Raw genomic sequence first — 26,389 nt, 5'->3', positions numbered from 1 at the left:
GGTGCTCTCCACTATCTGATGTTTTCCCTTCCCTCTCCTGATAGTCACCCGCTTATCTGTCTCCTGTAGCCTTGGGTGACTACCTCCCTGTAGCTATCACCTCCTCACTTTCCCTAACAAGCCGAAGGTCATCGGGCTGCAGCTCCAGTTCCCTAACGCGGGCTCTAACGGAGCTGTATCTCGATGCACCTGGCACAGATGTAGCCATCGGGGAGGCTGGGAGACTCCTGGAAATCCCATATCTGACACCCAGAACAGAACACTGGCCCTGCAGATGTAACCCATATCCCTTCAAGGGTTAAATAAGAAAAAGGTACAAATAAGCTCGTCTGCTTTCCTCGCTTCTGCCCGCTGAACCTCAGCTTTGACAACGAGTGCTCCGCTAAGACAGTACCTCTCTTTTATGGAGGCTGGGTTTTTCAGGCTCCGCTCCGGACCTGCGCGGGAACACCTCCTTGTGCGTCCCCAGGCCCACCCCTCCCGCGGCACTGCACCCTCGCCATTCCCACCAGACTCACTGCCCACTGGTAAATACAATACTGCGCAAAAGTCTTAGGCACCCTAGTGATATGTGTGTCCCGCAGAAATGTGCACAACTCTGAATACGTACTTTGATAATAATTTATTCTGACTTTGAATACATATCAAGCCGATGTCTCGTGTAAGGTGCCTTCTCATCTGCTGCAGAGTAACCACGCATCTCTTTCCTTTCTCCGGCAGGATTTCATGTTCTTTGAGCAAGGGCCGAACGCCAAACAGCGAGGTGGAGTCTGGCAGTAAGCTCCGCCCTGCCGTGTGGACGCACAGAAGGCCGCGAGGAGCTGGCCGCTTGGACTGGACTGGAGGCACTGGAAGGCAGCTCACGGTCCAGAACAGTTTACGCAAAAGCCAGGAGCGATCTCGCTGTGGGCTGGGATCGTTCTTGTCTTTCCGGAGGGAGGGTAGCGGGAGAGTGCTTCGGGATATCTAACTGTTCAGCTGCTGATATGGAACTGTCTTGGCCAAGGCCACCTCCCACAGCCTCTCTGGCTACTGCTACTGCCCTTCCCCCCGCGACTGCCTCCTACCCCCAAAGATTAATCGCTAAAGCTTTACATGTGATCGTCGTTCCCAGAGGAGGACCTTCTCCACATCAGATCCCGAGGGGCAGATCAGGAGATGCTGCCACCAGTGGGAGAGGCTCGAACGAGGGGGCAGTCTTGCAGGAATAAGACCATAAGATACAGGGACAGAATTAGGCCATTTGGCCCATCGAGTCTGCTCCACCATTTCATCATGGCTGATCCATTTCCCTCTCAGCCCCATCTCCTGCCTTCTCCCCGTATCCCTTCATGCCCTGACCAATCAAGAACTTATCAACCTCTGCCTTAAATATACATAAAGACTTGGCCTCCACAGCTGCCTGGAGGAGGTTTTATGCTGAGGCGTGTGGGAGCCTCTTCTCGCGGTGGCTTTGGAGGGGGGAATGGTCATTGAGGTTCTGTACCCCGCCAGCGGGGGGAAGGGAATCAACAAGTGATCAGGGGATCAAAGGCATGGGGGTCTGGGGCCAAGGAGGAGATGTGGCCTGGGCACTGCAGCAATGATAGTGCTGAGTGCCAGGGAAGGTTAGAAGGGCCAAATGGCCTGCTGTGATGTCCCCGCGCTCCCTTCCCTCCTCTGGGGACCGCACTAACCCTCAGCCTGGTCGCCCACTTTGCGCGCGATGATGCAATACTCTTGAAGGGTGCAGGGCTAAGGGGAGGAATGAGGGGTGGGGAGATGATGAGGCCCACCCTCAGGCAATCCACGGCACATGCTCTTCACTCTCCACACTCAGCTGGGCTGGGGGCCAGGACCTCCCGATACAAGGGTCAGAGCTGGTTCAGTTACTCGACTAGAGATGGAGGTGCCCAGCACTGCCTGCTCAGAGGCTGCAGCAATGAGGAGGGGAAACATAGCACAGTGTGTCTTTCTGCAATCAGACTGTCGAGAAGGGTTAATCACATGACTGTATGTTAGTTCATTGGAGTGTAAGGGTTAATCACGGAACATTGGACAGTGTAAGGGTTGATCCCTGTAGATTACTGTGCAGTGTAAGCGTTAATCACTGTCACTGTACGGTCAGTTCATTGGGTCCTATAAGGGTCAATTACTGGGCGGTTTATTGGGCAGTGTGAGGGTTAATTACTCTACAGCCTATCTGGCAGTGCTAGGGTTAATTACTGTACAGTCTATTGGGCAATGTGAGGGTGAGTCACTGTCACTGTACAGTCTATCTGGCAGTGCGAGGGTTACTCACACAGAATCGCTATTTGTTCAGTAGTGTGGGCAGTGTGAGGGTTGATTACTGTACAGTCTCTGGCAGTGCGAGGGTTACTCACACAGTCACTATTTGTTTAGTAGTGTGGACAGTGCAGGGTTGAATTCCCGCAGTGCACTTTGAAGCTCCACATTGAATCCGCTGTTTTGCAACTCTGCCCTGAATCACCCTCTTCTGAGGGGTGGGGACGGCCTTTGTCCTGCTGAGAGTTAAACTCCAAAGTCGGAGCCTCTCTCTCCTCGGTCCAGCTCCAGTGTTTGGTGGACACAGATGACGTCTTGGTACACAGAGCTGGAGTGGGAAGGGACTCCCAGTGAGCAGTGGGCCTTCCCTCCGTGTGTGAGGAGGCATGAACTATCTCCACTCTGAACCCTTGAGGTCCATCCCAGGGATGAACCCCTGATCAATCCTGACATAGCGTCTGCCACCATTGCCTCAGAGACCCCGGTTTGATCCTAACCCCTGCCACTGTGTGCATGAGAGAGAGAGAGAGAGAGAGTGTGTGTGTGTGGTTTGTACATCCTCTCTCTGACCCCCGCGAGCTCCCTTTTCTTCCCTCATCCCAACAGTGTGCAAGGGGGGAGTGTTCAGTTAATTGTCCCCCGAGGTGTAGATAGAAAGTGGGAGACTGATTACAGAGAAATCAGCGTTGAATCTGATTGATAAGGGCCAGCACAGACTCAATGGGCTGAATATCCTCCTTTATGTTGTAAGAGCCAAATTAAATGAAGCATGAAATCCCTCATTTACTACAGGATCACCAATTATGGTGACTTTTTCCCCACTTCCTGAGGAGAACATTTCTTGTCAGTTTTCATTTGTGACTTTACACCCCCCACACCTCATTTCCCCACCCTGCAGTCTATCATCAGAATACTGGTCACCCCGCACATAACACACTGGTTAAGGCCCAAGCCTGCACCTTTCCAACAGCCTGTTCTAGCTCTGTGGTTTGAAAGGGGAGGGAGAACTTGGTGGGGGAGGGAGTTAGAGAGGAAGGGAGTGGGTGGGTAGAGGGGCGAAGGAGGAGTTGGAGGGGAAGTGAGAGGGAGAGTTTGGGAGAGGAGAAAGGGTTTAGGCAGCAGTAGGGAGGGATTTTAGGGTGTAGGAGAGAGGGAAGGATTTGGGAGAGGGGAGGGAGTGGAGGTTGTGGGGAGACATGTTTGGGAGTGAGGGGGAGGAAGGGCCATGGGGAGTGAGTTTTGGGATCTTGGGGAGAGTGTGTGACAGGAGGAAGGCAGACGAGGGGGCATGTGAGAGAGGGAGGGGAGAATGTGGGGGAAAGAGGGCTTTGGGAGTGGGGAAGAGGGACAGAGAAAGGAGGAATGTGGGGAGGGAGGAGGAAGTGTGGGTAAGGGGAGAAAGGGAGAGGGGAGTGTGGAAGTGGACGAGGCTGGTCGGGGGGGAGGGAAGAGAAGAGGAAGAGATGAAGGGATATGGAGGGGGCAGAGAAAGGAGGGGACAGAATTGGCTCTCCAGGATAAATGAAAAGCTAAAGAGATGAATTGACCCAAGGGGGGGAGAGGGTAAGAATGTTCCAGAAGGGGAATCGATGAGCAGAATGCAGCTAGGGGCTTGGTAGCTCTCCCCAGCCAATAGACCATGGACAACGCATACAAGATGCTGCAGGTGCTCGGCAGGTACCCGCTGCCTGGCCTGCTGAGTTCCTCCAGCATTTTGCATGTTGCTCTGGATTTCCAACATCGGCAGAACCTCTTGTGTGGACCTTTAGACCATGGGCAGGAGGGGAGATGATGAGCACTCACTGTCGCACCCTGTCCAAGTGAATCTCCCATCTTCTACAGATCCCTCTCCACATTCCCAATCAGGCTTTCCTCTGACCCCAACCGTCCACATTTTCAAAATTGGGCTGATTCCGTTGAGTGGAGCAGTGGCCAACGCCGTGGGTCAAGAGGAACGTCTTAAGCTCAATATTCCAAATTTCTGAGCTTTGTTTGAGCCTCTCCACCGGACAACGACTTGCCATTGACATTCGACTCCAGATAAGGCGTGATATTGGGGTTCCAAGCAGCTCACAGTTATCGTTCGAACCCCTTTGCCAGTGGATCAAGCTGGCAGTGGGCATGGACTCTGACTATGCCCACCCTCTCCACTCACGGTATTGGATGTTCCACATGTCCACACATTTTCCCACTGCCCATGGGAACGCCAACATTATCCTCATTGCATCATTCTCGACATTTAAATCATTGAATAATAAATAATTCATTATTGAATGTTCTTGACATTTATTTCCTCCAAGGTTTTTCTACTAATAGCAATACAGAAAATTCATAGTCAGTGACATACAGCTTGGAACAGCTCCATCGGCCTAACTGTTTCATGCAAGATGCCTCATCCCATAGCCCTTGGGAAAAAGATGGTGACTGTACTATCTATAACCTTATTCTGTAAACAACCATAAAGTCAACCCTCGGCCTCCTGCACTCCAGGGAAAACAGACCCAGCTTATTCAGTCTCTCCTTCTAAGCCTTCTAGAACTGGTGACATCCTCAAGAAAAATCTTCTGCACCCTCCCTACCTGAATCAATTCCTTCCTGTGGTAACAGAACTGCACACAGTGCTCCAGATTAGATTCCGAGTCACTCCTCTCAGAGTTATACAACTGGTCCCTGCTGACAAAGATGCCCATCTAGACCAGTTGCATAATGCCCCACTAAACCATTCCAATCCACGTACCTGTCCAAGTGTTTTTTAAACATTATTAACTTCAACCATATCCTCTGGCTGGTCGATCCATATACTGGGTGAAAAAGTTGCTCTCACATTAAATTAGTGCCCTCTAGTTCTTCATTACTTGGGGAAAAAGACTGGGTGCATTGATCCTGTCTATACCACCCATGGTTTTGTCCAGCTCTGTAAGATGGCAAGGTGGAGATACATCTCTACTAAAGGAGATGTAAGGTGCTCCTTCTCTCTACTGGCCTGCAGGTCACTCTTGGACAAGGTGTAGCACCTGCTTAGCCCCCTGGATCAGGGACACGTGAAGCCATGAGAGCAGGTGGTGGATGGTCACCTGAGCGGCCGGTGCAGATCACAAGTCCTGGTTATGGGACCACTGGCGCCAGGCAGACAATCTCTGAAGAGTGTTGATAATGTGTGGGGTCACCCGTCTTGTAAAGACACTGCCCAGAAGGAGGCAATGGCAAACTGTAGAAACATTTGCCAAGAACAATCATGGTCATGGAGAGACCATCATGATTGGGCACAGATTCATAAACTCATCCACATGTCATTGGACACTAAGACATTCTCACACAACCTGTCATACACAATGCTTTGCACTTTAATACATGCATCACACATACCTGCATCCACCCTCTCTCTCTCACACACACACACAGACTGTGCCCCAGTGAGTGGGGAGAATGTCAAGCATCACCAGCTGATCCAGACACTGAACAGTCAGACCGCAGAGAGTTGGAAGGTTACTGTACAAACAGGCAGGGTTGCCTTTCTCTTATTCTGTCTGATGGGCAGACTACACCTCAAGGAAGGAGAGGGTACTCACCAGTTGCTGGGACCTAAAGGGTTAAACTGCGGACCCAAACTGGATCAACGTCTCACGTGAACAGGTTCCCTTCAAGGTTGTACTGCAGATACACGCCTTCACCTTCGGGGACTGGGGCCTTGCCGGTGAATTCCATGTCAAGGAATCCAACTGGTTTCTTCTATAGAACAACGTCACCCTTTGAGCTGTCTGTCCACACCTTCAGCACCTTCCTTTCTCGTTGATCAGTTCCAGATCAGAGGGGAGAGATTTAAAAGGAACATCAGGAGCAGCTTCAATCCACACAATTGTGTGGATTGATCTACTAGAGGTGGCAGTTGAGGCAGGAACATCAGCAACTTTAAAAAAACGATAGATACATGAATAGGAGAGATCTAGAGGTCCATAGGCCAAACGCACCAAGGCAGGAGCAGTTCACTGGGAAGGGGAGCCAATATGGATAGGAGAGGTCTAGAGGTCCATGGGCTGGTGGGGCCAGTGCACTGGACAGGAGTCGGCATGGACCAGAACATGGATAGAAGAGATCTACAGAGCTATGGGCCAGTAGACAATAGGTACAGGAGTAGGCCATTCGGCCCTTCAAGCCAGCAACTCCATTCAATGTGATCATGGCTGATCATTCACAATCAGTACCCCGTTCCTGTCTTCTCCCCATATCCCTTGACTCCACTATCTTTAAGAGCTCTATCTAACACTTTCTTGAAAGCATCCAGAGAATTGGCCTCTACTGCCTTCTGAGGCAGAGCATTCCACAGATCCACAACTCTCTGGGTGAAAAAGTTTTTCCTGAACATTCTAAATGGCCTACCCTCTATTCTTAAACTGTGGCCTCTGGTTCTGGACTCCCCCAACATCGGGAACATGCTTCCTGCCTCTAGTGTTGTGGATTATTAAGGTAGATAGATAGATCTACAAGACTACCGAAACACCCTCCTTAAATTTCTCTATATCTCTCCCTCTCTCCCTTCTTAAAAAATACTCCTTATAATCTAACACTGTCCTGACGAAGGGTCTCAGCCAGAAATAATCTCTCTCCACAGACGCTGCCTGAGCTGCTGAGATCCTCCAGCGTTTTGTGGGTGTTGCTCTGGATTTGCAGCATCTGCAGATCCTCGTCTTTTTGTAGTGTGCAGGACTGCTTGGAACTGTTTAGTCCAGCGATGACGCAAGTGAGGCAAAGGCCGTAGGTAGATTTAATTTGTTTAGTTTTTCTTTAGTCTTTCTTATTGCACATTTAGAGCAGCGGCAATGCCAGGCAAGGTAACGGAATGCTCCTCGTACGAGATGGGGGAGTCCAGTGTCCCCGACGACTTCACCTTCACGAAGTGCAGCTTCTAACTCGCTTTGCAGGACCTCGTCATCCTGTCCACCCACAAGTGCTCTCACCACTTAACAATGCTGTTGACTTGAGTTGAGATATTTGTATCATGGACCCTGTTAAGGAGTTGGAGCTGGAACTGGATGAACTCTGAATCATTGGGAGGCTGACAGATTGATAGGACATACAGAGGGGTAGTTACACCACAGGTGCAGGACACAGGGAACTGGATGGCTGTCAAGAGGGGGAAAGGGGATAGGCAGCCAGTGCAGAGTACCCCTGTGGTTGTTCACCTCAACAGCAGGCACACAATTTTGGATCCTGTTGTGGTGGATGGCCTTGCAGAGGAAAGCACGGTGGTCAGGCCTCTGACCCTGCATCTGGCTCAGAGGGAAGGGGTGGAGAAGAGAGAGGGATTAATCGGTTAAAGGTACAGGCAGGAGGTTCCATGGATGAGAACAAGATTCCTGGATATTACGCTGTCTCCCGGGTGCCAGGGTCAGGAACGACTCAGATTAAGTGGTAGAGTGAGCAACCAGAGGTCATGGTACCGATGACATGGGTAGGATGGGTGAGGTGAGTTCAGGAAGCTAGGTACTAAGTTAAAGGACAGAACCTCCAGGGTCGTAATTTGTGCCATGTGCTAGCAAGGCCAGAAGTAAGAAGATCATACAGTTTAACACGTGGCTAATGAGATGGTGCAGGGAGGGAGGGCTTCAGATTTTTGGATCACTGGGATCTCTTCCAGGAAAGGTAGGATCCGTACAGAAGGGCTGGTTTGCTCCAGAACTGGGGGGCGGGGGGGGGGCTAATACCATAGCGGGAAGCTTTGCTAGAGCTGCACAGGGGGGTTTGCAGGGGGATGGGAACCCAAGTGCCAGAGCAGATAGTGGGGTGGTTGTGAGGAAATGTTGTTAAGCCTACATACAAAATCAGGAATCTAAAAGTTGAGCATGGTGGGACTAATGTGCCGATTTCAATGCAAGGAGTATTGTAGGAAAGGCAGATGAGCTCAGGGCACGGAGCAGCACGTGGATTCTGACACTGTCGCCATTAGTGAGACTTGTTTGCAGGAGGGGCAGGACTGGCAGCTCAATGTCCCAGGGTTCTATTGTTTTAAACATAGTTGAGTGGGAGAGATTACTAGTCTGGGAAAATGGCAGAGACTGGGAAATGTCATAGCTCAGACTGGAGATCTCGTTTACTGAGGCTAGGAGGATGGAACCGAGGAATAAGAAATATAAGACCACATTATTGGGATTATATTGTAGACCACTGGATTTAGAGGAGCAAATTTGTGAAGAGAGAGGTTGCAGACTGTTGCAAGAAATATCAGGTTTTTATTGTAGGTGATCCTAACTTTCCAGATATTGAGTGGGTGTCCCATACTGTAAAGGGCTGGATGAGAATGTGTGCATTAGGGAAATAATCTATCAACCTCTGCCTTAAACATAACCCAGTGACTTGGCCTCCACAGCCACCTGTGGCAACGAATTCCACAAATTCACCACTCTCTGGCTAAAGAAATTCCCCCTCATCGTCGTTCCAAATGCATGTCCCTCTATTCTGTGGCTGTGCTCTCTGGTCATAGGCTCCCCCACTAAAGGACACGTCCTCTCCACATCCACTCTATTGATGCCTTCCAACATTCAATAGGCTTCAATGAGACCCCCCTCCCCATTCTTCTGAATTCCAGTGAGCACAGACCCAGAGCCTTCAATCACTGCTCATATGACAAGCCTTTCAATCCTGGGCTCATTTTCCTGCTCCTCTGAACCCTCTCCAATGTCAGCATGAATTAAGGTGAGGGGGGTAAATTCAAACGAGACGTGTTTTGTACAGAGTGGTGGATGCTTGGAGAGGTAGAAGCAGATACCCTGGACTTATTGAGATACAACGCAGAACGGGCCCTTCTGGCCCAGCATTCCCCAATTTTATCCTAGCCTTTTCACGGGACAATATACAAAGGTTCAAGAATTCATTTTATTAACAAAGTGTGTAAGCAGAATACAACACTGAACTGTGTCTTCTCCACTTGGCCATGGAATGGAGAACATCAGTCGTTGAAAGAAAGACGTCAACCCCCTCTCCCACCTCACGAAAAGAAAGGGAAACAAAAACTCGCAAATCCCAAACACCCCCAACCCTCCCTCACACAAAAACTAACAGATCACACAGAACCCACAGCCTGCCAATCCCCAACAAGAAAGAATGTGCGAGGACACAAGAAAAGACACATCGAACTGAAAGAGGCCAACCTGAACCACAGTTAGTCTGAACTCAGTCCAATCTGTAAATTTCAGAATTTCAATAACATCCCCGAGAGCATGGAGTGCCAGCAGCTCCTCCGAGGGGAGACTCGAACCAGCGGTCCCTCCGAGGGGAGACTCGAACCAGCGGTCCCTCCGAGGGGAGACTCAAACCAGAGGTCCCTCCGAGGGGAGACTCAAACCAGCAGTCCCTCCGAGGATAGAGACTCAAACCAGCAGTCCCTCCGAGGGGAGACTCAAACCAGCAGCCCCTCCGAGGACAGAGACTCGAACCAGTGGTCCCTCCGAGGACAGAGACTCGAACCAGCAGTCCCTCCGAGGGGAGACTCAAACCAGCAGTCCCTCCGAGGGGAGACTCAAACCAGCGGTCCCTCCGAGGGGAGACTCAAACCAGCGGTCCCTCCGAGGGGAGACTCAAACCAGCAGCCCCTCCGAGGACAGAGACTCGAACCAGCAGTCCCTCCGAGGACAGAGACTCGAACCAGCAGTCCCTCCGAGGACAGAGACTCGAACCAGCAGTCCCTCCGAGGACAGAGACTCGAACCAGCGGTCCCTCCGAGGACGGAGACTCGAACCAGCGGTCCCTCCGAGGGCGGAGACTCGAACCAGCGGCCCCTCCGACGGCAGAGACTCGAACCAGCAGTCCCTCCGAGGGCAGAGACTCGAACCAGCGGTCCCTCCGAGGGGAGACTTGAACCAGCAGCCCCTCCGATGACAGAGACTCGAACCAGCAGTCCCTCCGAGGACAGAGACTCGAACCAGCAGTCCCTCCGAGGACAGAGACTCGAACCAGCAGTCCCTCCGAGGGCGGAGACTCGAACCAGCGGTCCCTCCGAGGACAGAGACTCGAACCAGCGGTCCCTCCGAGGACAGAGACTCGAACCAGCGGCCCCTCCGAGGGCAGAGACTCGAACCAGCAGTCCCTCCGAGGACAGAGACTCGAACCAGCAGTCCCTCCGAGGACAGAGACTCGAACCAGCAGTCCCTCCGAGGGCGGAGACTCGAACCAGCGGTCCCTCCGAGGGGAGACTTGAACCAGCGGCCCCTCCGATGACAGAGACTCGAACCAGCAGCCCCTCCGAGGACAGAGACTCGAACCAGCAGTCCCTCCGAGGGCGGAGACTCGAACCAGCGGCCCCTCCGAGGGGAGACTCGAACCAGCGGCCCCTCCGAGGGCGGAGACTCGAACCAGTGGTCAGTTGGTCACAATGACCATTAACCTTCTACCCAGTATGTCTTGTGACTGTGGGAGGAAAATGGAGAATGTACAAACTCCTCAGTCAGCAGCGGGAATTGAACTCGAGTTGCTGGTACTGTAAAGCGTTGTCCTAACCACGACACAAAATGCTGATAAATAGGCACATTGAATGGGAAGATATCGTGTAGGCAGACAGGATGAGTTTATTGGACATTTAATAAGCTTGCCACAACACTGAGCCAAAGGGCCTGTCTGTTCCTGTCCTATACGGTTCCATGTTCTAAGCCAGAGATCCCATGGGCTGCCCTGGATTCAGACACCCTCAGAGGGCTGAGCTGCACTTTTCCCAAGTTTCTGCCCGTCATGATTTCCCTTCGGGGAAGCCCTGCTGTGTCGGGCACACTGTTGCCAGTCGGACACGTGGTTGCTGGAAAACGGAGCGGTGACACGACCCCAGACGGTCCTTCCAAAGTCCGTCCTCCAGCTGGGAGCCGAAAGCAGTTTCCTCCTGCGTTCCTTGCGGGATCGTCATGATTTCAACTGCAATTCAGAAAAGAGCGCCTTCAGAAAATGTCCTGGATGACTACATCACATCAAACTCAAAGGTCAAAGAAAATTTATTACCAAATTATGTAGCTACGCAACCCGGAGATTCATTTTGACACGGGCACTCACAAAAGAACGAAAAGTACAACGGGCTGAATGAAAAACAGCACACAAACACTGACAACTTGGGCAAATGCAAAAAGAAACAGGAAATAAATATTGTCAGAGACAGACAGACACATGGACAGGTAGACAGATAGAGACAGACAGACACTATTGTTAGACAGACAGATAGATAAATAAATAGATCAATCAATAAATAAATCAGTCAGTCAGTCAGTAAATGAATGGAGCTGAGAACATGAGTTATAATCACAAACTACAGTAGCTAAGCCTCAGATTATAGCGTTACTGTCTGAATCCAGGAGACATTCGATTTCCCACGGGATACAAAGTTCCCGGATCACCTCTGTGGTACCTGTGGGCATTGCATGTTCTTTCTGCAGGGATACCCAGCATGCACCTACCCCTAAATGCCCCAGCCCTTCTTGTTTGATAGATCAATGCTTGCCCAGAGATTACAGCATCGCATCATCACAATGCCACCATGTTCCACAATCCATGCTGTTTACAGTTAATTACAATTCTGGTCATCACCCACTCATCCCAGGCATCCTCTCTTCTCCCCTCTCCCTTCGGGCAGAAGATACAAAAGCCTGAAAGTGCATAGCACCCAGATCAGGGACAGCTTCTACCCCGCTGTTACCAGACTCTTGAATGGACATCTTGTATGATAAGATGGACGCTTGGCCTCACAATCATTTACCTGCACTGCACTCTCTCTGTAGCTGTTACACTTCATTCTGTGCTGCTATTGTTTTCCCCTGTTCTATCTCAACGCTCTGTGTGATTTGATCTGGTCTGTTGGACAGTCTGCTAGACAAGCTGTTCACTATCTTGGTGCAAGTAACCGTGACAGACCTGTTCCAGTACAGGAGCGTCTGATGTCTGACCCTGGCCGGAGACTGCGATGAAACAGCGTAGAGTTTCTCAGTAGTCTGCACTGGGGCAACCTGGGGTGGAGGATCTTACAGAGACCGCTGTCCTGTTTCTGGGTGGATTCCTCAACCACTTGTCGGTTCCGTGGCTGTGCCACACGTACAAATGGTATGAATTGTGTATGGTTCAGCCCCAATTTGCCCATCTGAAGGGGCTGCTCCTTGCCTTCTGACTCCACCCTCCGAATATTTGTTCACAGTGCAGGGGGAGACGTGGCCCTCTTGCCTTGCTCCTGGGCCTGGCCCAACTGGCCGCTCGACGGTCTCCTTTCTGCCCAAGCTGACTGCCTGACCACTTGCTGGGAGTGTGTCCATGTGCGAATCATGCATTCACATGGGCGATCATGATTCTTTGACAGAGGTGCTTTGCCACTGCCTCCTTCCAGGCAGTGTCTTTACAGGATGGATGAGCCCACCCCCAGCCACTATCAATACTCTTCAGAGGCTGTCTGCCTGGTGTCGGTGGTCACATGACCAGGACTTGTGATCCGCACCGGCTGCTCGTACGACCATCCGCCACCTGCCCCCGTGGCTTCACGTGACCCTGATCGGGGGTGGGAGGGCTAAGCAGATCCTACACCTTGCCCGAGGGTGACCAGCAGGCTAGTAGAGGAAAGGAGCTCCTTACACCTCCTTTGACAGAGACACATCTCCACCCTGTCGCCCATTCATAGCCCATTGTTCTCAAACTTGGACACAGAAACATAGAAAATAGGTGCAGGAGTAGGCCATTCGGCCCTTTGAGCCTGCACTGCCATTCAGTATGATCATGGCTGATCATCCAACTCAGAACCCTGTACCTGCTTTCTCTCCATACCCCTGATCCCTTTAGCCACAAGGGCCATATCTAACTTCCTCTTAAATATAGCCAATGAACCGGCCTCAACTGTTTCCTGTGGCAGAGAATTCCACAGATTCACCACTCTCCGTGTGAAGAAGTTTTTCCTCATCTCGGTCCTAAAAGGCTTCCCCTTTATCCTTAAACTGTGACCTCTCGTTCTGGACTTCCCCAACATCGGAAACCTTCTTCCTGCATCTAGCCTGTCCAATCCCTTTAGAATTTTATACGCTTCAATAAGATCCCCTCTCAATCTTCTAAATTCCAGTGAGTATAAGCCTAGTGGATCCAGTCTTTCTTCATATGAAAGTCCTGCCATCCCAGGAATCAATCTGGTGAACCTTCTCTGTACTCCCTCTATGGCAAGAATGTCTTTCCTCAGATTAGGGGACCAAAACTGCACACAATACTCTAGGTGCGGTCTCACCAAGGCCTTGTACAACTGCAGTAGAACCTCCCTGCTCCTGTATTCAAATCCTTTTGCTATGAATGCCAACATACCATTTGCCTTTTTCACTGCCTGCTGTACCTGCATGCCCACCTTCAATGACTGGTGTACAATGACACCCAGGTCTCGTTGCAGCTCCCCTTTTCCTAATCGGCCATCGTTCAGATAATAATCTGTTTTCCTGTTCTTGCAACCAAAGAGGATAACCTCACATTTATCCACATTAAATTGCATACGCCATGAATTTGCCCACTCACCTAACCTATCCAAGTCACCCTGCATCCTCTTAGCATCCTCCTCACAGCTAACACCGCCGCCCAGCTTCGTATCATCTGCAAACTTGGAGATGTTGCATTTAATTCCCTCGTCTAAATCATTAATATATATTGTAAACAACTAGGGTCCCAGCACTGAGCCTTGCGGTACCCCACTAGTCACTGCCTGCCATTCTGAAGAGGTCCCATTTACTCCCACTCTTTGCTTCCTGTCTGCCAACCAATTCTCTATCCACATCAATACCATACCCCCAATACCGTGTGCTTTAAGTTTGCACACTAATCTCCTGTGTGGGACCTTGTCAAAAGCTTTTTGAAAATCTAAATATACCACATCCACTGGGTCTCCCCTATCCACTCTACTAGTTACATCTTCAAAAAATTCTATAAGATTCGTCAGACATGATTTTCCTTTCACAAATCCATGCTGACTTTGTCCGATGATTTCACCTCTTTCCAAATGTGCTGTTATCACATCTTTGATAACCGACTCTAGCATTTTCCCCACGACAGATGTCAGTCTAACTGGTCTATAATTCCCCGGTTTCTCTCTCCCTCCTTTTTTAAAAAGTGGGGTTGCATTAGCCACCCTCCAATCCTCAGGAACTAATCCAGAATCTAAGGAGTTTTGAAAAATTATCTCTGATGCATCGACTATTTCTTGGGGTACTTCCTTAAGCACTCTGGGATGCAGACCATCTGGCCCTGGGGATTTATCTGCCTTTAATCCCTTCAATTTACCTAACACCACTTCCCTACTAACATGTATTTCCCTCAGTTCCTCCATCTCACTAGACCCTCAGTCCCTTACTATTTCCAGAAGATTATTTATGTCCTCCTTAGTGAAAACAGAACCAAAGTAGTTATTCAATTGTTCTGCCATGTCTTTGTTCCCTGTGATCAATTCACCTGTTTCTGACTGTAAGGGACCTACATTTGTCTTGACCAATCTTTTTCTTTTCACGTATCTATAAAAGCTTTTACAGTCAGTTTTTATGTTCCCGGCCAGCTTTCTCTCATAATCTTTTTTCCCTTTCCTAATTAAGCCCTTTGTCCTCCTCTGCTGGTCTCTGAATTTCTCCCAGTCCTCAGGTGTGCCGCTTCTTTTGCTAATTTATATGTTTCTTCTTTGGACTTGATACTATCCCTAAATTCCCTTGTCAGCCACGGGTGCACTACCTTCCCTGGTTTATTCTTTTCCCAAACTGGGATGAACAATTGTTGTAGTTCATCCGTGCGATCTTTAAATGCTTGCCATTGCATATCCACCGTCAACCCTTTAAGTATCATTTGACAGTCTATCTTAGCTAATTCACGTCTCATACCTTCAAAGTTACCCTTCTTTAAGTTCAGAACCTTTGTTTCTGAATTAACTATGTCACTCTCCATCTTAATGAAGAATTCCACCATATTATGGTCACTTTTACCCAAGGGGCCTCGCACGACAAGATTGCTAACTAACCCTTCCTCATTGCTCAACACCCAATCTAGAATGCCCCGCTCTCTAGTTGGTTCCTTGACATGTTGGTTCAGAAAACCATCCCGCATACATTCCAAGAAATCCTCTTCCTCAGCACCCTTACCAATTTGGTTCACCCAATCTATATGTAGATTGAAGTCACCCATTATAACTACTGTTCCTTTATTGCACACATTTCTAATTTCCTGTTTAATGCCATCCCCAACCTCACTACTACTGTTAGGTGGCCTGTACACAACTCCCACCAGCGTTTTCTGCCCCTTAGTGTTATGCAGCTCTACCCATATCAATTCCACATCCTCCAGGCTAATGTCCTTCCTTTCTATTGCATTAATCTCCTCTCTAACCAGCAATGCTACCCCACCTCCTTTTCTTTCCTGTCTATCCCTCCTAAATATTGAATATCCCTGGATGTTGAGCTCCCATCCTTGGTCACCCTGGAGCCATGTCTCTGTGATCCCAACTTTATCATATTCATTAATTACTATCTGCACATTCAATTCATCCACCTTGTTACGAATGCTTCTCGCATTGACACACAAAGCCTTCAGGCTTGTTTTTACAACACTCTTAGCCCTTATACAATTATGTTGAAAAGTGGCCCTTTTTGCCCTGGATTTGCCTGCCTGCCACTTTTACTTTTCACCTTACTACTTTTTGCTTCAACCCTCATTTTACACCCCTCTGTCTCTCTGCACTTGTTCCCATCCCCCTGCCACATTAGTTTAAAGCCTCCTGAACAGCAGTAGCAAACCTAGGACAATGGTTCCAGTCCAGCCCAGGAGCAGACCGTCCTGTTTATACCGGTCCCACCTCGCCCAGAACTGGTTCCAATGCCCCAGAAATTTGAATCCCTCCCCCTTGCACAATTTTTCAAGCCACGTATTCATCTGAAATATCTTCCTATTTCTACTCTGACTAGCACACAGCACTGGTAGTAATCCAGAGATTATTACCTTTATGGTCCTACTTTTTAGTTTATCTCCTAACTCCCTAAATTCACCTTGTAGGACCTCATCCCATTTTTTTTTTAACCTATATTGTTGGCACCTATGTGCACCACGACCACTGGCTGTTCACCCTCCCATTCCAGAATGTCCTACAGCCGCTCAGAGACATCCTTGACCCTTGCACCAGGGAGGCAACATACCATCCTGGAGTCTCGTTTGCGGCCGCAGAACCGCCTATCTATTCCCCTTACAATCGAATCCCCTATCACTATAGCTTTCCCATTCCTTTTCCTTCCCTCCTGTGCCGCAGAGCCACCCATGGTACAATGAACTCGGCTGCTGCTGCCTTCCCCTGATGAGACATCTCCCCCAACAGTATCCAAAACAGTATATCTGTTTAGGAGGGAGATGACCTTATGGGACTCCTGCACTACCTGCCTACTGCTACACTGTCTAGTGGCCACCCCTTCCCTTTCTGCCTTTACCTGTGGTGTGGCCAACTCACTGAACGTGCTATTCACGACTTTCTCAGCATTGCGGATGCTCCAGTATGAATCCAATCGCAGCTTCAGACGCTCAATGTGGTCTGCCAGAAGCTGCAGTTGTACACACTTCCTGCACACTCAGTGACATTGGAATGTGAAGTTTGGTTACTGTACTTTGATGTAGTAGCAATTGTAACAAACATGCTTTTGGAAATTATTTTTAAAAAGCACAGAGAAAATATGGGTCAGACACAGAGTGAAGCTCCCTCTACACTGTCCCATCACACACTCCCAGGGTCAGACACAGAGTGAAGCTCCCTCTACACTGTCCCATCACACACTCCCGGGGTCAGACACAGAGTGAAGCTCCCTCTACACTGTCCCATCACACACTCGCCATGGCGGTCGGTCCTTCCACCCAGAGGTGAGGAGGGTCCCCACTGGAAGTCCCTTTACGCTGGGGTTCTTCCCATGCACCTGGGGGATCTCGGCTGGAGGGTACTGCATATGTCAGTGCCCTGCAATAAGTTTTTCAGTTTGTACATGGACTTCCCACCCACATGCCACTTCTGCGGGCTGAAGGAGACCGTGTACCACATGTACATGGAGCGTGTGAGGCTGCAGCCTCTTTTTGCATATTTGCGTGGGCTGCTTCTCGCCTTCTGGCTGCATTTTAGCCCCACCCTGTTTATATATGGTCATCCAGTAAGGAAGGGGGCATGGAGGGATGAGGATGTCCTAGTCAACTTGCTCCTGGGGCTGGCGAAATCCGCCATCCGTGGGTCTTGGAAACGGGTGGTGGGAGGATCTCCCCGGGCAGACTGCCTGGCAATGTTTAGGGGGTATGTTCGTGCCCGGGTAACTATTGAAAAAGAACACGCGCAGTCCACAGCGGCCTTGGAGGAGTTTCGAGACCGTTGGGCTCCGCGGGGTGTAAATGCCATTGTGGATAGGGATGGCAACATTCTGGTGTAATGTCTATTGTCTATTTGTAGTGCAGTAATTGTGTTTGCCACTGTTTTGTATATATTGTATAGCACCGAAATTTGTAATAAAGGATTTTGTAATAAAAAAAAAGGGTCAGACACAGAGTGAAGCTCCCTCCACACCGTCCCATCACACACTCCCAGGGTCAGACACAGAGTGAAGCTCCCTCCACATGGCCCCATCACACACTCCCAGGGTCAGACACAGAGTGAAACTCCCTCTACACTGTCCCATCACACACTCCCAGGGTCAGACACAGAGTGAAACTCCCTCTACACTGTCCCATCACACCCTCCCAAGGCAGCAACAGCACAAGATCGTTGTTCCCCATTTACACTGGGAACTGATGGTGTGTGTGTGTGCGTCCGTGTTGGGCTGGGTGCTGCACAGAGCAGTTGCCTGCAATAAGTTTTCAAGTTGGGCTGACTATTTGATGGAGAAATGTATTTTGTTGCATTGCATGGGATCATTGTCGTGCCCATTCCCTTAAGCCTGATATCCCATTGCCACAAGGCAACTGAGTGGGTCATCCAGAATCCCAGCATCCCTCTGCCTCACTGAGTGGGTCATCCAGAATCCCAGCATCCCTCTGCCTCACTGAGTAGGTCATCCAGAATCCCAGCATTCCCCTCTTTTGGAGAGAGTTCTGTTATCTCAGTAATCCCTGCCCTGCGGAGTGAGTCAGAACCAGGTTTAATATCACCAGCATGTGTCACAGCTCAAGTGCCATCTACAAATTTGTTGGCAGAATTTCAGATGGTGATGAGGGGACTTTCAGGTGTAAGATATATCAGCTAGCTGAGTTGTGTCACAGCAACAACCTTGCACTCAAAATCAGCAAGACCAGGGAGCTGATGGTGGACTCCAGAAAGGACAAGACAAGCCCTCATCGAGGGATCAGAAATGGAAAGAGTGAGGAAGTTCCGCAGTGTCAATAACTCTGTGGATCTATCCCAGGCCCAACATACCAATGCAGCTGCAAAATGGCACAACTGTGGCTACATTTCATAAACATTTTGAGAAAATTTGGTACTGTATGTCTCTAAAAATTGGGATGAGTTAATCCCCCATGGGCTTGGTACTGACCCACCCACCCAAAGACCTGCCCTGACTTGGTGGAGCAAGAAAATAGACTTGACTCAATGGGCCAAAAGGCTGACTGTACACGCCCCCACCCCAACCACCAACGGTACTCACTCTCCTCTTCAGCAGGAACTGGCTGGCGTTCTCCAGGCTCCAGTTAAATTCGTGGAGGATTTGCTGGCATTGCTCTCGGGTCATCTGGCTCATGTTGTAGAGCTGTTGGACCTAATGGAGATTGAGGCAACGCTGGAGTCAGGGGGTCAGACAAGCATACAGAATTCACCTGGTGACCATTGCCACAGAGCCTGGAGCTGGGCAATAGACAGAGTCACAGTCACAAAACACAGAAGCAGAGCATCACCTCATACTCATTCCTTGTAATCTCCAGACCGACCATATTAACATAAATCTATCTATCCAACACTCTGGAGGAACTCAGCAGGTCAGGCAGAGTCTTGAATAATTTTATTCTTTTATTCAGAATGGAATAAACAGGCGACATTTTGGGCCAAGACCCTTCTTCAGGACTTATCCATCTTTTGGTAACCACCCATGCCCTCTGCTTTCTTCGTCTCTCTTCCCGTTATTTTTCATCATTCTGGAGGCCTTTCTCAACCCTTCTCTTCCCCCCCTCCCCCCAGCACACACCCACACTTTCCCATCACCTCTTTCTGGTTCGCCGCCTTCTCCCTTTACTCCATCATCACCATCCTCTTGCTCACCCCTTTACTTCTTCCACCTATCACCTCCCAGTTTCTTTCTACGTTCCCCCCTCATCTGTTCTCACCTATTGTGAGAGGCACAGGGAGTATCTGTTTCCCAGGGTAGAAATGTCTAATACCAGAGGGGATGCATTGAACCTGAGAGGGGGTAGGTACAAAGGGGTATGAGGGGTAAGTTTTTTTACTCAGAGGGGTGGATGCCTGGTAGAGTGGTAGAGGCAAATACATTAGAGGTTTATAAGAGACGTTTGGACAGGCACATGGATGTGAGGAAGATGGAGGGATATGGACATGGTGTAGGTAGGAGGGATTAGTGTTTGGGTGTTTTTGATTTACTTTGTAGCTGGTTCAGCACAATATTGAGGGCTGAATGGCCTGTTCCTGTGCTGTAAGGTTCGATGTTCAATGACTATTTACAATGACCAATTAACCAACTAACCTGTGAGTCTGTGGGCTGTGGGAGACCGTACAAGCTTTCTTATGGAGGATGCTGGAATTGAACTGCGAGTGTCGTGCTAACCGCCATGCTCCCGCGGTGCCCGGCCTGCTGCGTTCCTTTGGCATTTAGTGGACCTGCTTGTCTGCGTCTGGCTTAAATCCCTCTAAACCTCTCCAATCCATGTACTTATCTGGATGGCTTTTAAATGTTGGTAATGTGATGTTCGAGTGGAGAAGTTGCCCCCCAATATCCCTTTTACATTTCTGGTCGCTAATCTTAAACCCATGCTTTCTAGTTTTTAATAACCCCTCTGCAGGATAAAGACTGTGTGGAAGCCCCCCTCTCCATGCTCCTCATGATCTTATGTACCTCAAAGTTCAAAAGTGCATTTATTATCAAAGTATTTATACAAACATAAGATTTGTCTCTTAACAGGCAGCCACAAAACAAAGACACCCCAACAAAAACATTTTTAAAAAGACCACCACCCCCAATGTGCTGAGAGAAAAAAAATCCCAATCATGCAAACAGTAAACATAAGGAAATAGTGTTCTAAACTGAAGTTCAGAAAGAGAGTCCGTCCACAGACCTGTGGTTCAGTGCAGAGAGGCACAGCGAGCTGAACTGGCCTGACCCTCGTCTCAGGCCCCGACACCCTGACCTTACCAATCTGGCCCAGCGCCCAAATCGTTCTCCAAACATCGTGTTCAGTCTCTTCGATATGCTCTGGTGCCTGGAACCCCGTTGTCTTGATTCGGCCTGTACCAGACTTTTCCAATTCGGCCGACACCGAAATCGTCGTCCAAACATCGTCTTCTGTTTCGATACGCTCTGGAGCCTGGCCCCACCACCTCGATTCAGCCTGTACCTGACCTTTCCAATTTGGCCCGGTGCTTAAGTTGATCGAACCTCGGATCTTCCTCGATTTCGGCGACAGGCCCGCTCCCTCACCTCAGTTCTGCCACATTGAAGTCGCCCCTCAATCTCCTGCACTCTGGGGAATAAAACCCTGGTGGACACAGTAATGCCCCCACCCTTTGTACTTATTACAAATCCTGTGCCTCATATCTTCCCAATACCTCCCAAACCCTTTCTACAGATCCCATCTCCTGTTGTCTCCCCGTTGCCCCTCCCAACCCCCACCCTGTCCCTCTCCCTCACCTTTAGATGCTGGATGGCCTTCTGTGTATCGAGGTGGCTGATGTGCAATGCCTCCTGGCACTCCTCTATGGTGACCCCATGCACCGCCTCCTGGACCTGGCACAGAAATGCCCCGTTACCGCTCAGAAGGCAAGTGTGGGCACGCGCGAGTGTGTGTGTGCGCTTGCATGTAGCATCAGCTGTCCCCGACCTCTCACGTTGTGGCCCTTGCGCCTTGTCGTCTCCCTGCACTCCACTTTCTCTGTAACTGTGACAATCTATTCTGCATTCTGTCATTCTTCCCTTGCACTACCCCGATACACTGATGTGATGTAATGATACAAAGAAAAAGTTTCCTCTGTAGTTCTGTCTTACCCCGTGGTCCCAATCTCCCCAAAACAGGAATCCACTAACAAGAAATTTTCCTGTACACTCCACCTCCCCCCCACCATCTGGTTTCACAGACAGTCTCTGGCCTCTCCCCCGTCTGGTTTCACAGACAAGTCCCTGGCCTCTCCCCCGTCTGGTTTCACAGACATTCCCTGGCCCTCTCCCCCGTCTGGTTTCACAGACATTCCCTGGCCCTCTCCCCAGTCTGGTTTCACAGACATTCCCTGGCCCTCTCCCCCGTCTGGTTTCACAGACATTCCCTGGCCCTCTCCCCCGTCTGGTTTCACAGACATTCCCTGGCCCTCTCCCCCGTCTGGTTTCACAGACATTCCCTGGCCCTCTCCCCAGTCTGGTTTCACAGACATTCCCTGGCCCTCTCCCCCGTCTGGTTTCACAGACATTCCCTGGCCCTCTCCCCCGTCTGGTTTCACAGACATTCCCTGGCCCTCTCCCCCGTCTGGTTTCACAGACATTCCCTGGCCCTCTCCCCAGTCTGGTTTCACAGACATTCCCTGGCCCTCTCCCCCGTCTGGTTTCACAGACATTCCCTGGCCCTCTCCCCCATCTGGTTTCACAGACATTCCCTGGCCCTCTCCCCCGTCTGGTTTCACAGACATTCCCTGGCCCTCTCCCCCGTCTGGTTTCACAGACATTCCCTGGCCCTCTCCCCCGTCTGGTTTCACAGACATTCCCTGGCCCTCTCCCCCACTGATGACCTGAAACCTTTCACCCCTTGCTTCATGCCAGGACTGTAAGGGTTAAAGTAAGAGGAACGTTTAATGTCTCTGAGCCATTACTTGCTGGAACTCAGGAAGGTGAGCGGAGATGTTATCGAAAGCCGCTGGATGGCGGGATGGGGATACGTCTCTACCGAAGGAGGTGTAAGGCACTCTTTCCCTCCGCTAGCCTGTGGGTCACCCTTGGGCAAGGTGCAGCACCTGCTTAGCCCCCGATTAGGGTCACGTGAAGCCATGGGAGCAGGTGGTGGATGGTTGTATGAGGAGCCGGTGCAGATCACAACTCCTGGTTATGTGACCACTGACGCCAGACAGACAATCTCTGGGGCGCCCGTCCTGTAAAGACACTGCCCAGAAGAAGGCAATGGCAAACCACAAGTGCAGAAAAACCTGCCAAGAACAACCACGGCCAAGGAAAGACGGTGGTCGCCCACGTCACACGACACAGCGCATGATGAAGACGATGATGCCTCTGTATCTAACCTGTCCTGGGAGCACATCTCCCATTCTTCGGCAAGATGGGCTCTTTACCTCACAATCTACCCTTGGTATGACCTCGCACCGTATTGTCTCCCTGCACTGACCTTTCTCTGTAACTGTGACACTTTATTCTGTTATTGTTTTCCCTTCTACAGCCTCCACACCCTGATGTGATGTAATGATCTGTACGGAAGACATGTAAAGTTTTGCCCTCATATCTGACAATAACAAGCCAGTTTGCCTCCTGGCTGCCCCAACACAGCCCACTCCCACCAACCCCAATGCTGCCAAGGAGACCCAGCAAAACACTCTGTGATAACGTACACGTCTAACTTTGCTCTGCAGGCTGGGCTTGGACCCCTGCTGGGCAGGTCTCACTTCCTCGCTGACCAGATAATTGCCCCTGGCGCCGCGGGGTCTACCTGTCTGCTCGATGGCCCTGCTGCTCCTCGGCTCCCTCCTTGGCTCCGCCTGGCGATGGGAGCGTCCGGCCAGCTCATGCTCCTGGGTCCAGGCCACTGACCAGCAGTTGGGCCTGGGCTGGGATGGCCGGAGGCGCATATTGGCCACAGCAGGGGTCACGTCCTCGGCCTCGGCTGCCCAGCGCTGGCCCCCCTTGGGGCCCCTGCCGCCGCCGCTCTTTGCCCTGGGCCCTGGCAACGGCGGAGGCTGCGGCCTGCTTGCTGACCTGCTTCAGCTGCTCCCTGGGGACAGAGATCCTCTCTGGGCTGGCGTCCGAAAAGTGCTCTGTGCTGTCGATGTTTGAGTCCAGGCTGCGGGACAGGCCTGTGTGGGGGAATGAGGAAGTCATGTCAGGGGTGGGATTGTGGTCACTGAGGTGATTGTGGGCTCCTGATATGAAAAGATTAGGATAGGCAGAGATGGGGCCGGGTGGTGAGAAGGAGGAGCATTGATGGGGTGATGGGTGAGGTTGGCAGGAAAGAGAGAGATTGGGGAGAGAGACAGGTTGGGAGAGAGAGAGAGATTGGGGGAGAGAGATGGGGAGTGAGATTGGGGGAGAGGGATTGGGGGGAGAGATTGGGTGGAGAGATTGGGGGAGAGATTGGGGGAGAGATTGGGGGAGAGATTGGGGGAGAGATTGGGGGAGAGATTGGGGGAGAGATTGGGGGAGAGATTGGGGGAGAGAGATTGGGGGAGAGAGATTGGGGGGAGAGAATGGGGGGAGAGATTGGGGGAGAGATTGGGGAGAGATTGGGGAGAGATTGGGGGAGAGATTGGGGATTGGGGAGAGATTGGGGATTGGGGAGAGATTGGGGATTGGGGAGAGATTGTGGGGGAGAGATTGTGGGGAGAGATTGGGGGAGAGATTGGGGGAGAGATTGGGGGAGAGATTGGGGGAGAGATTGGGGGAGAGATTGGGGGAGAGATTGGGGAGAGATTGGGGGAGAGATTGGGGGAGAGATTGGGGAGAGATTGGGGGAGAGATTGGGGGAGAGATTGGGGGAGAGGTTGGGGGAGAGGTTGGGGGAGAGGTTGGGGGAGAGGTTGGGGGAGAGGATGGGGGAGAGGTTGGGGAGAGGTTGGGGGAGAGGTTGGGGGGAGAGGTTGGGGGAGAGGTTGGGGGAGAGGTTGGGGGGAGAGGTTGGGGGGAGAGGTTGGGGGAGAGGTTGGGGGAGAGGTTGGGGGAGAGGATGGGGGAGAGGTTGGGGAGAGAGGTTGGGGGGAGAGGTTGGGGGGAGAGGTTGGGGGAGAGGTTGGGGGAGAGGTTGGGGGAGAGGTTGGGGGAGAGGTTGGGGGGAGAGGTTGGGGGGAGAGGCTGGGGGGAGAGGTTGGGGGAGAGATTGGGGGGAGAGATTGGGGGGAGAGATTGGGGGGAGAGATTGGGGGGAGAGGCTGGGGGGAGAGGTTGGGGGAGAGGTTGGGGGGAGAGGTTGGGGGAGAGATTGGGGGGAGAGATTGGGGGGAGAGATTGGGGGGAGAGATTGGGGGGAGAGATTGGGGGAGAGATTGGGGGAGAGATTGGGGGGAGAGACTGGGGGAGAGACTGGGGGGAGAGATTGGGTGAGAGATTGGGTGAGAGATTGGGGGAGAGATTGGGGGAGAGATTGGGGGAGAGATTGGGGAGAGATTGGGGGAGAGATTGGGGAGAGATTGGGGAGAGATTGGGGAGAGATTGGGGAGAGATTGGGGAGAGATTGGGAGAGATTGGGGAGAGATTGGGGAGGGATTGGGGAGGGATTGGGGAGGGATTGGGGAGGGATTGGGGAGGGATTGGGGAGGGATTGGGGAGGGATTGGGGAGGGATTGGGGAGGGATTGGGGAGGGATTGGGGAGAGAGTGGGGAGAGTGTGGGGGAGAGAGTGGGGGAGAGAGTGGGGGAGAGAGTGGGGGAGAGATTGGGGGAGAGATTGGGGGAGAGATTGGGGGAGAGATTGGGGAGAGATTGGGGGAGAGATTGGGGGAGAGATTGGGGGAGAGATTGGGGGAGAGATTGGGGGAGAGAGATTGGGGGAGAGAGATTGGGGGGAGAGATTGGGGGGAGAGATTGGGGAGAGATTGTGGAGAGATTGTGGAGAGATTGGGGAGAGATTGGGGGAGAGATTGGGGATTGGGGAGAGATTGGGGATTGGGGAGAGATTGGGGATTGGGGAGAGATTGTGGGGGAGAGATTGTGGGGAGAGATTGGGGGAGAGATTGGGGAGAGATTGGGGGAGAGATTGGGGGAGAGATTGGGGAGAGATTGGGGGAGAGATTGGGGGAGAGGTTGGGGGAGAGGTTGGGGGAGAGGTTGGGGGAGAGGTTGGGGGAGAGGTTGGGGAGAGGTTGGGGGAGAGGTTGGGGGAGAGGTTGGGGGAGAGGTTGGGGGGAGAGGTTGGGGGAGAGGTTGGGGGGAGAGGTTGGGGGGAGAGGCTGGGGGGAGAGGCTGGGGGAGAGGTTGGGGGGAGAGGTTGGGGGAGAGATTGAGGGGAGAGATTGGGGGAGAGATTGGGGGGGAGAGACTGGGGGAGAGACTGGGGGAGAGACTGGGGGAGAGATTGGGTGAGAGATTGGGGGAGAGATTGGGGAGAGATTGGGGGAGAGATTGGGGGAGAGATTGGGGGAGAGATTGGGGGAGAGATTGGGGGAGAGATTGGGGAGAGATTGGGGAGAGATTGGGGAGGGATTGGGGGAGGGATTGGGGAGGGATTGGGGAGGGATTGGGGAGGGATTGGGGAGGGATTGGGGAGGGATTGGGGAGGGATTGGGGAGGGATTGGGGAGGGATTGGGGAGAGAGTGGGGAGAGTGTGGGGGAGAGAGTGGGGGAGAGAGTGGGGGAGAGAGTGGGGGAGAGTGTGGGGAGAGAGTGGGGGAGAGAGTGGGGGAGAGAGTGGGGGAGAGATTGGGGGGAGATTGGGAGAGATTGGGGAGAGAGATTGGGGAGAGAGATTGGGGAGAGAGATTGGGGAGAGAGAGTGGGGAGAGAGAGTGGGGAGAGAGAGTGGGGAGAGAGAGTGGGGGAGAGAGAGTGGGGAGAGAGAGTGGGGAGAGAGAGTGGGGAGAGAGTGTGGGGAGAGAGTGTGGGGAGAGAGTGTGGGGAGAGAGTGTGGGGAGAGAGAGTGGGGGAGAGAGAGTGGGGGAGAGAGAGTGGGGAGAGAGAGTGGGGAGAGAGTGTGGGGAGAGAGATTGGGGAGAGAGATTGGGGGAGAGAGTGGGGGAGAGAGGTTGGGGGAGAGAGGTTGGGGGAGAGAGGTTGGGGGAGAGAGTTGGGG

The 26,389-nt window shown here is 51.6% G+C and overlaps 2 protein-coding genes across 9 annotated transcripts in view; one reads left to right on the top strand and one right to left on the bottom strand.

Moving 5' to 3' along the window:
* Positions 1-1,959, top strand: part of LOC132396914 (phospholipid scramblase 1-like) — a 131,078-nt gene extending 129,119 nt beyond the window's left edge. For all 8 annotated transcript variants that reach the window (XM_059975006.1, XM_059975007.1, XM_059975003.1 and 5 more), the window contains one exon: positions 721-1,959. In XM_059975006.1, the coding sequence (XP_059830989.1) occupies positions 721-780 (60 nt within the window). In that variant the 3' untranslated portion in view covers positions 781-1,959. The remainder of the gene's footprint in view (positions 1-720) is intronic.
* A 60-nt stretch (positions 1,960-2,019) lies between these two features.
* The window catches only part of LOC132397491 (activated CDC42 kinase 1-like), a 44,913-nt gene continuing 20,543 nt past the window's right edge, over positions 2,020-26,389 (bottom strand). Inside the window, exons 7-10 of the mRNA XM_059976321.1 lie at positions 23,003-23,366; positions 21,093-21,188; positions 18,885-18,995; positions 2,020-11,160 (exon numbers count right to left, since the gene is read on the bottom strand). Of these exons, the coding sequence (XP_059832304.1) occupies positions 11,149-11,160; positions 18,885-18,995; positions 21,093-21,188; positions 23,003-23,366 (583 nt within the window). The 3' untranslated portion in view covers positions 2,020-11,148. The remainder of the gene's footprint in view (positions 11,161-18,884; positions 18,996-21,092; positions 21,189-23,002; positions 23,367-26,389) is intronic.

This window comes from Hypanus sabinus, chromosome 7 (genome assembly GCF_030144855.1).
Source record: "Hypanus sabinus isolate sHypSab1 chromosome 7, sHypSab1.hap1, whole genome shotgun sequence".
NCBI lineage: Eukaryota > Metazoa > Chordata > Chondrichthyes > Myliobatiformes > Dasyatidae > Hypanus > Hypanus sabinus.
This window is presented reverse-complemented; position numbering and strand designations above follow the sequence as displayed.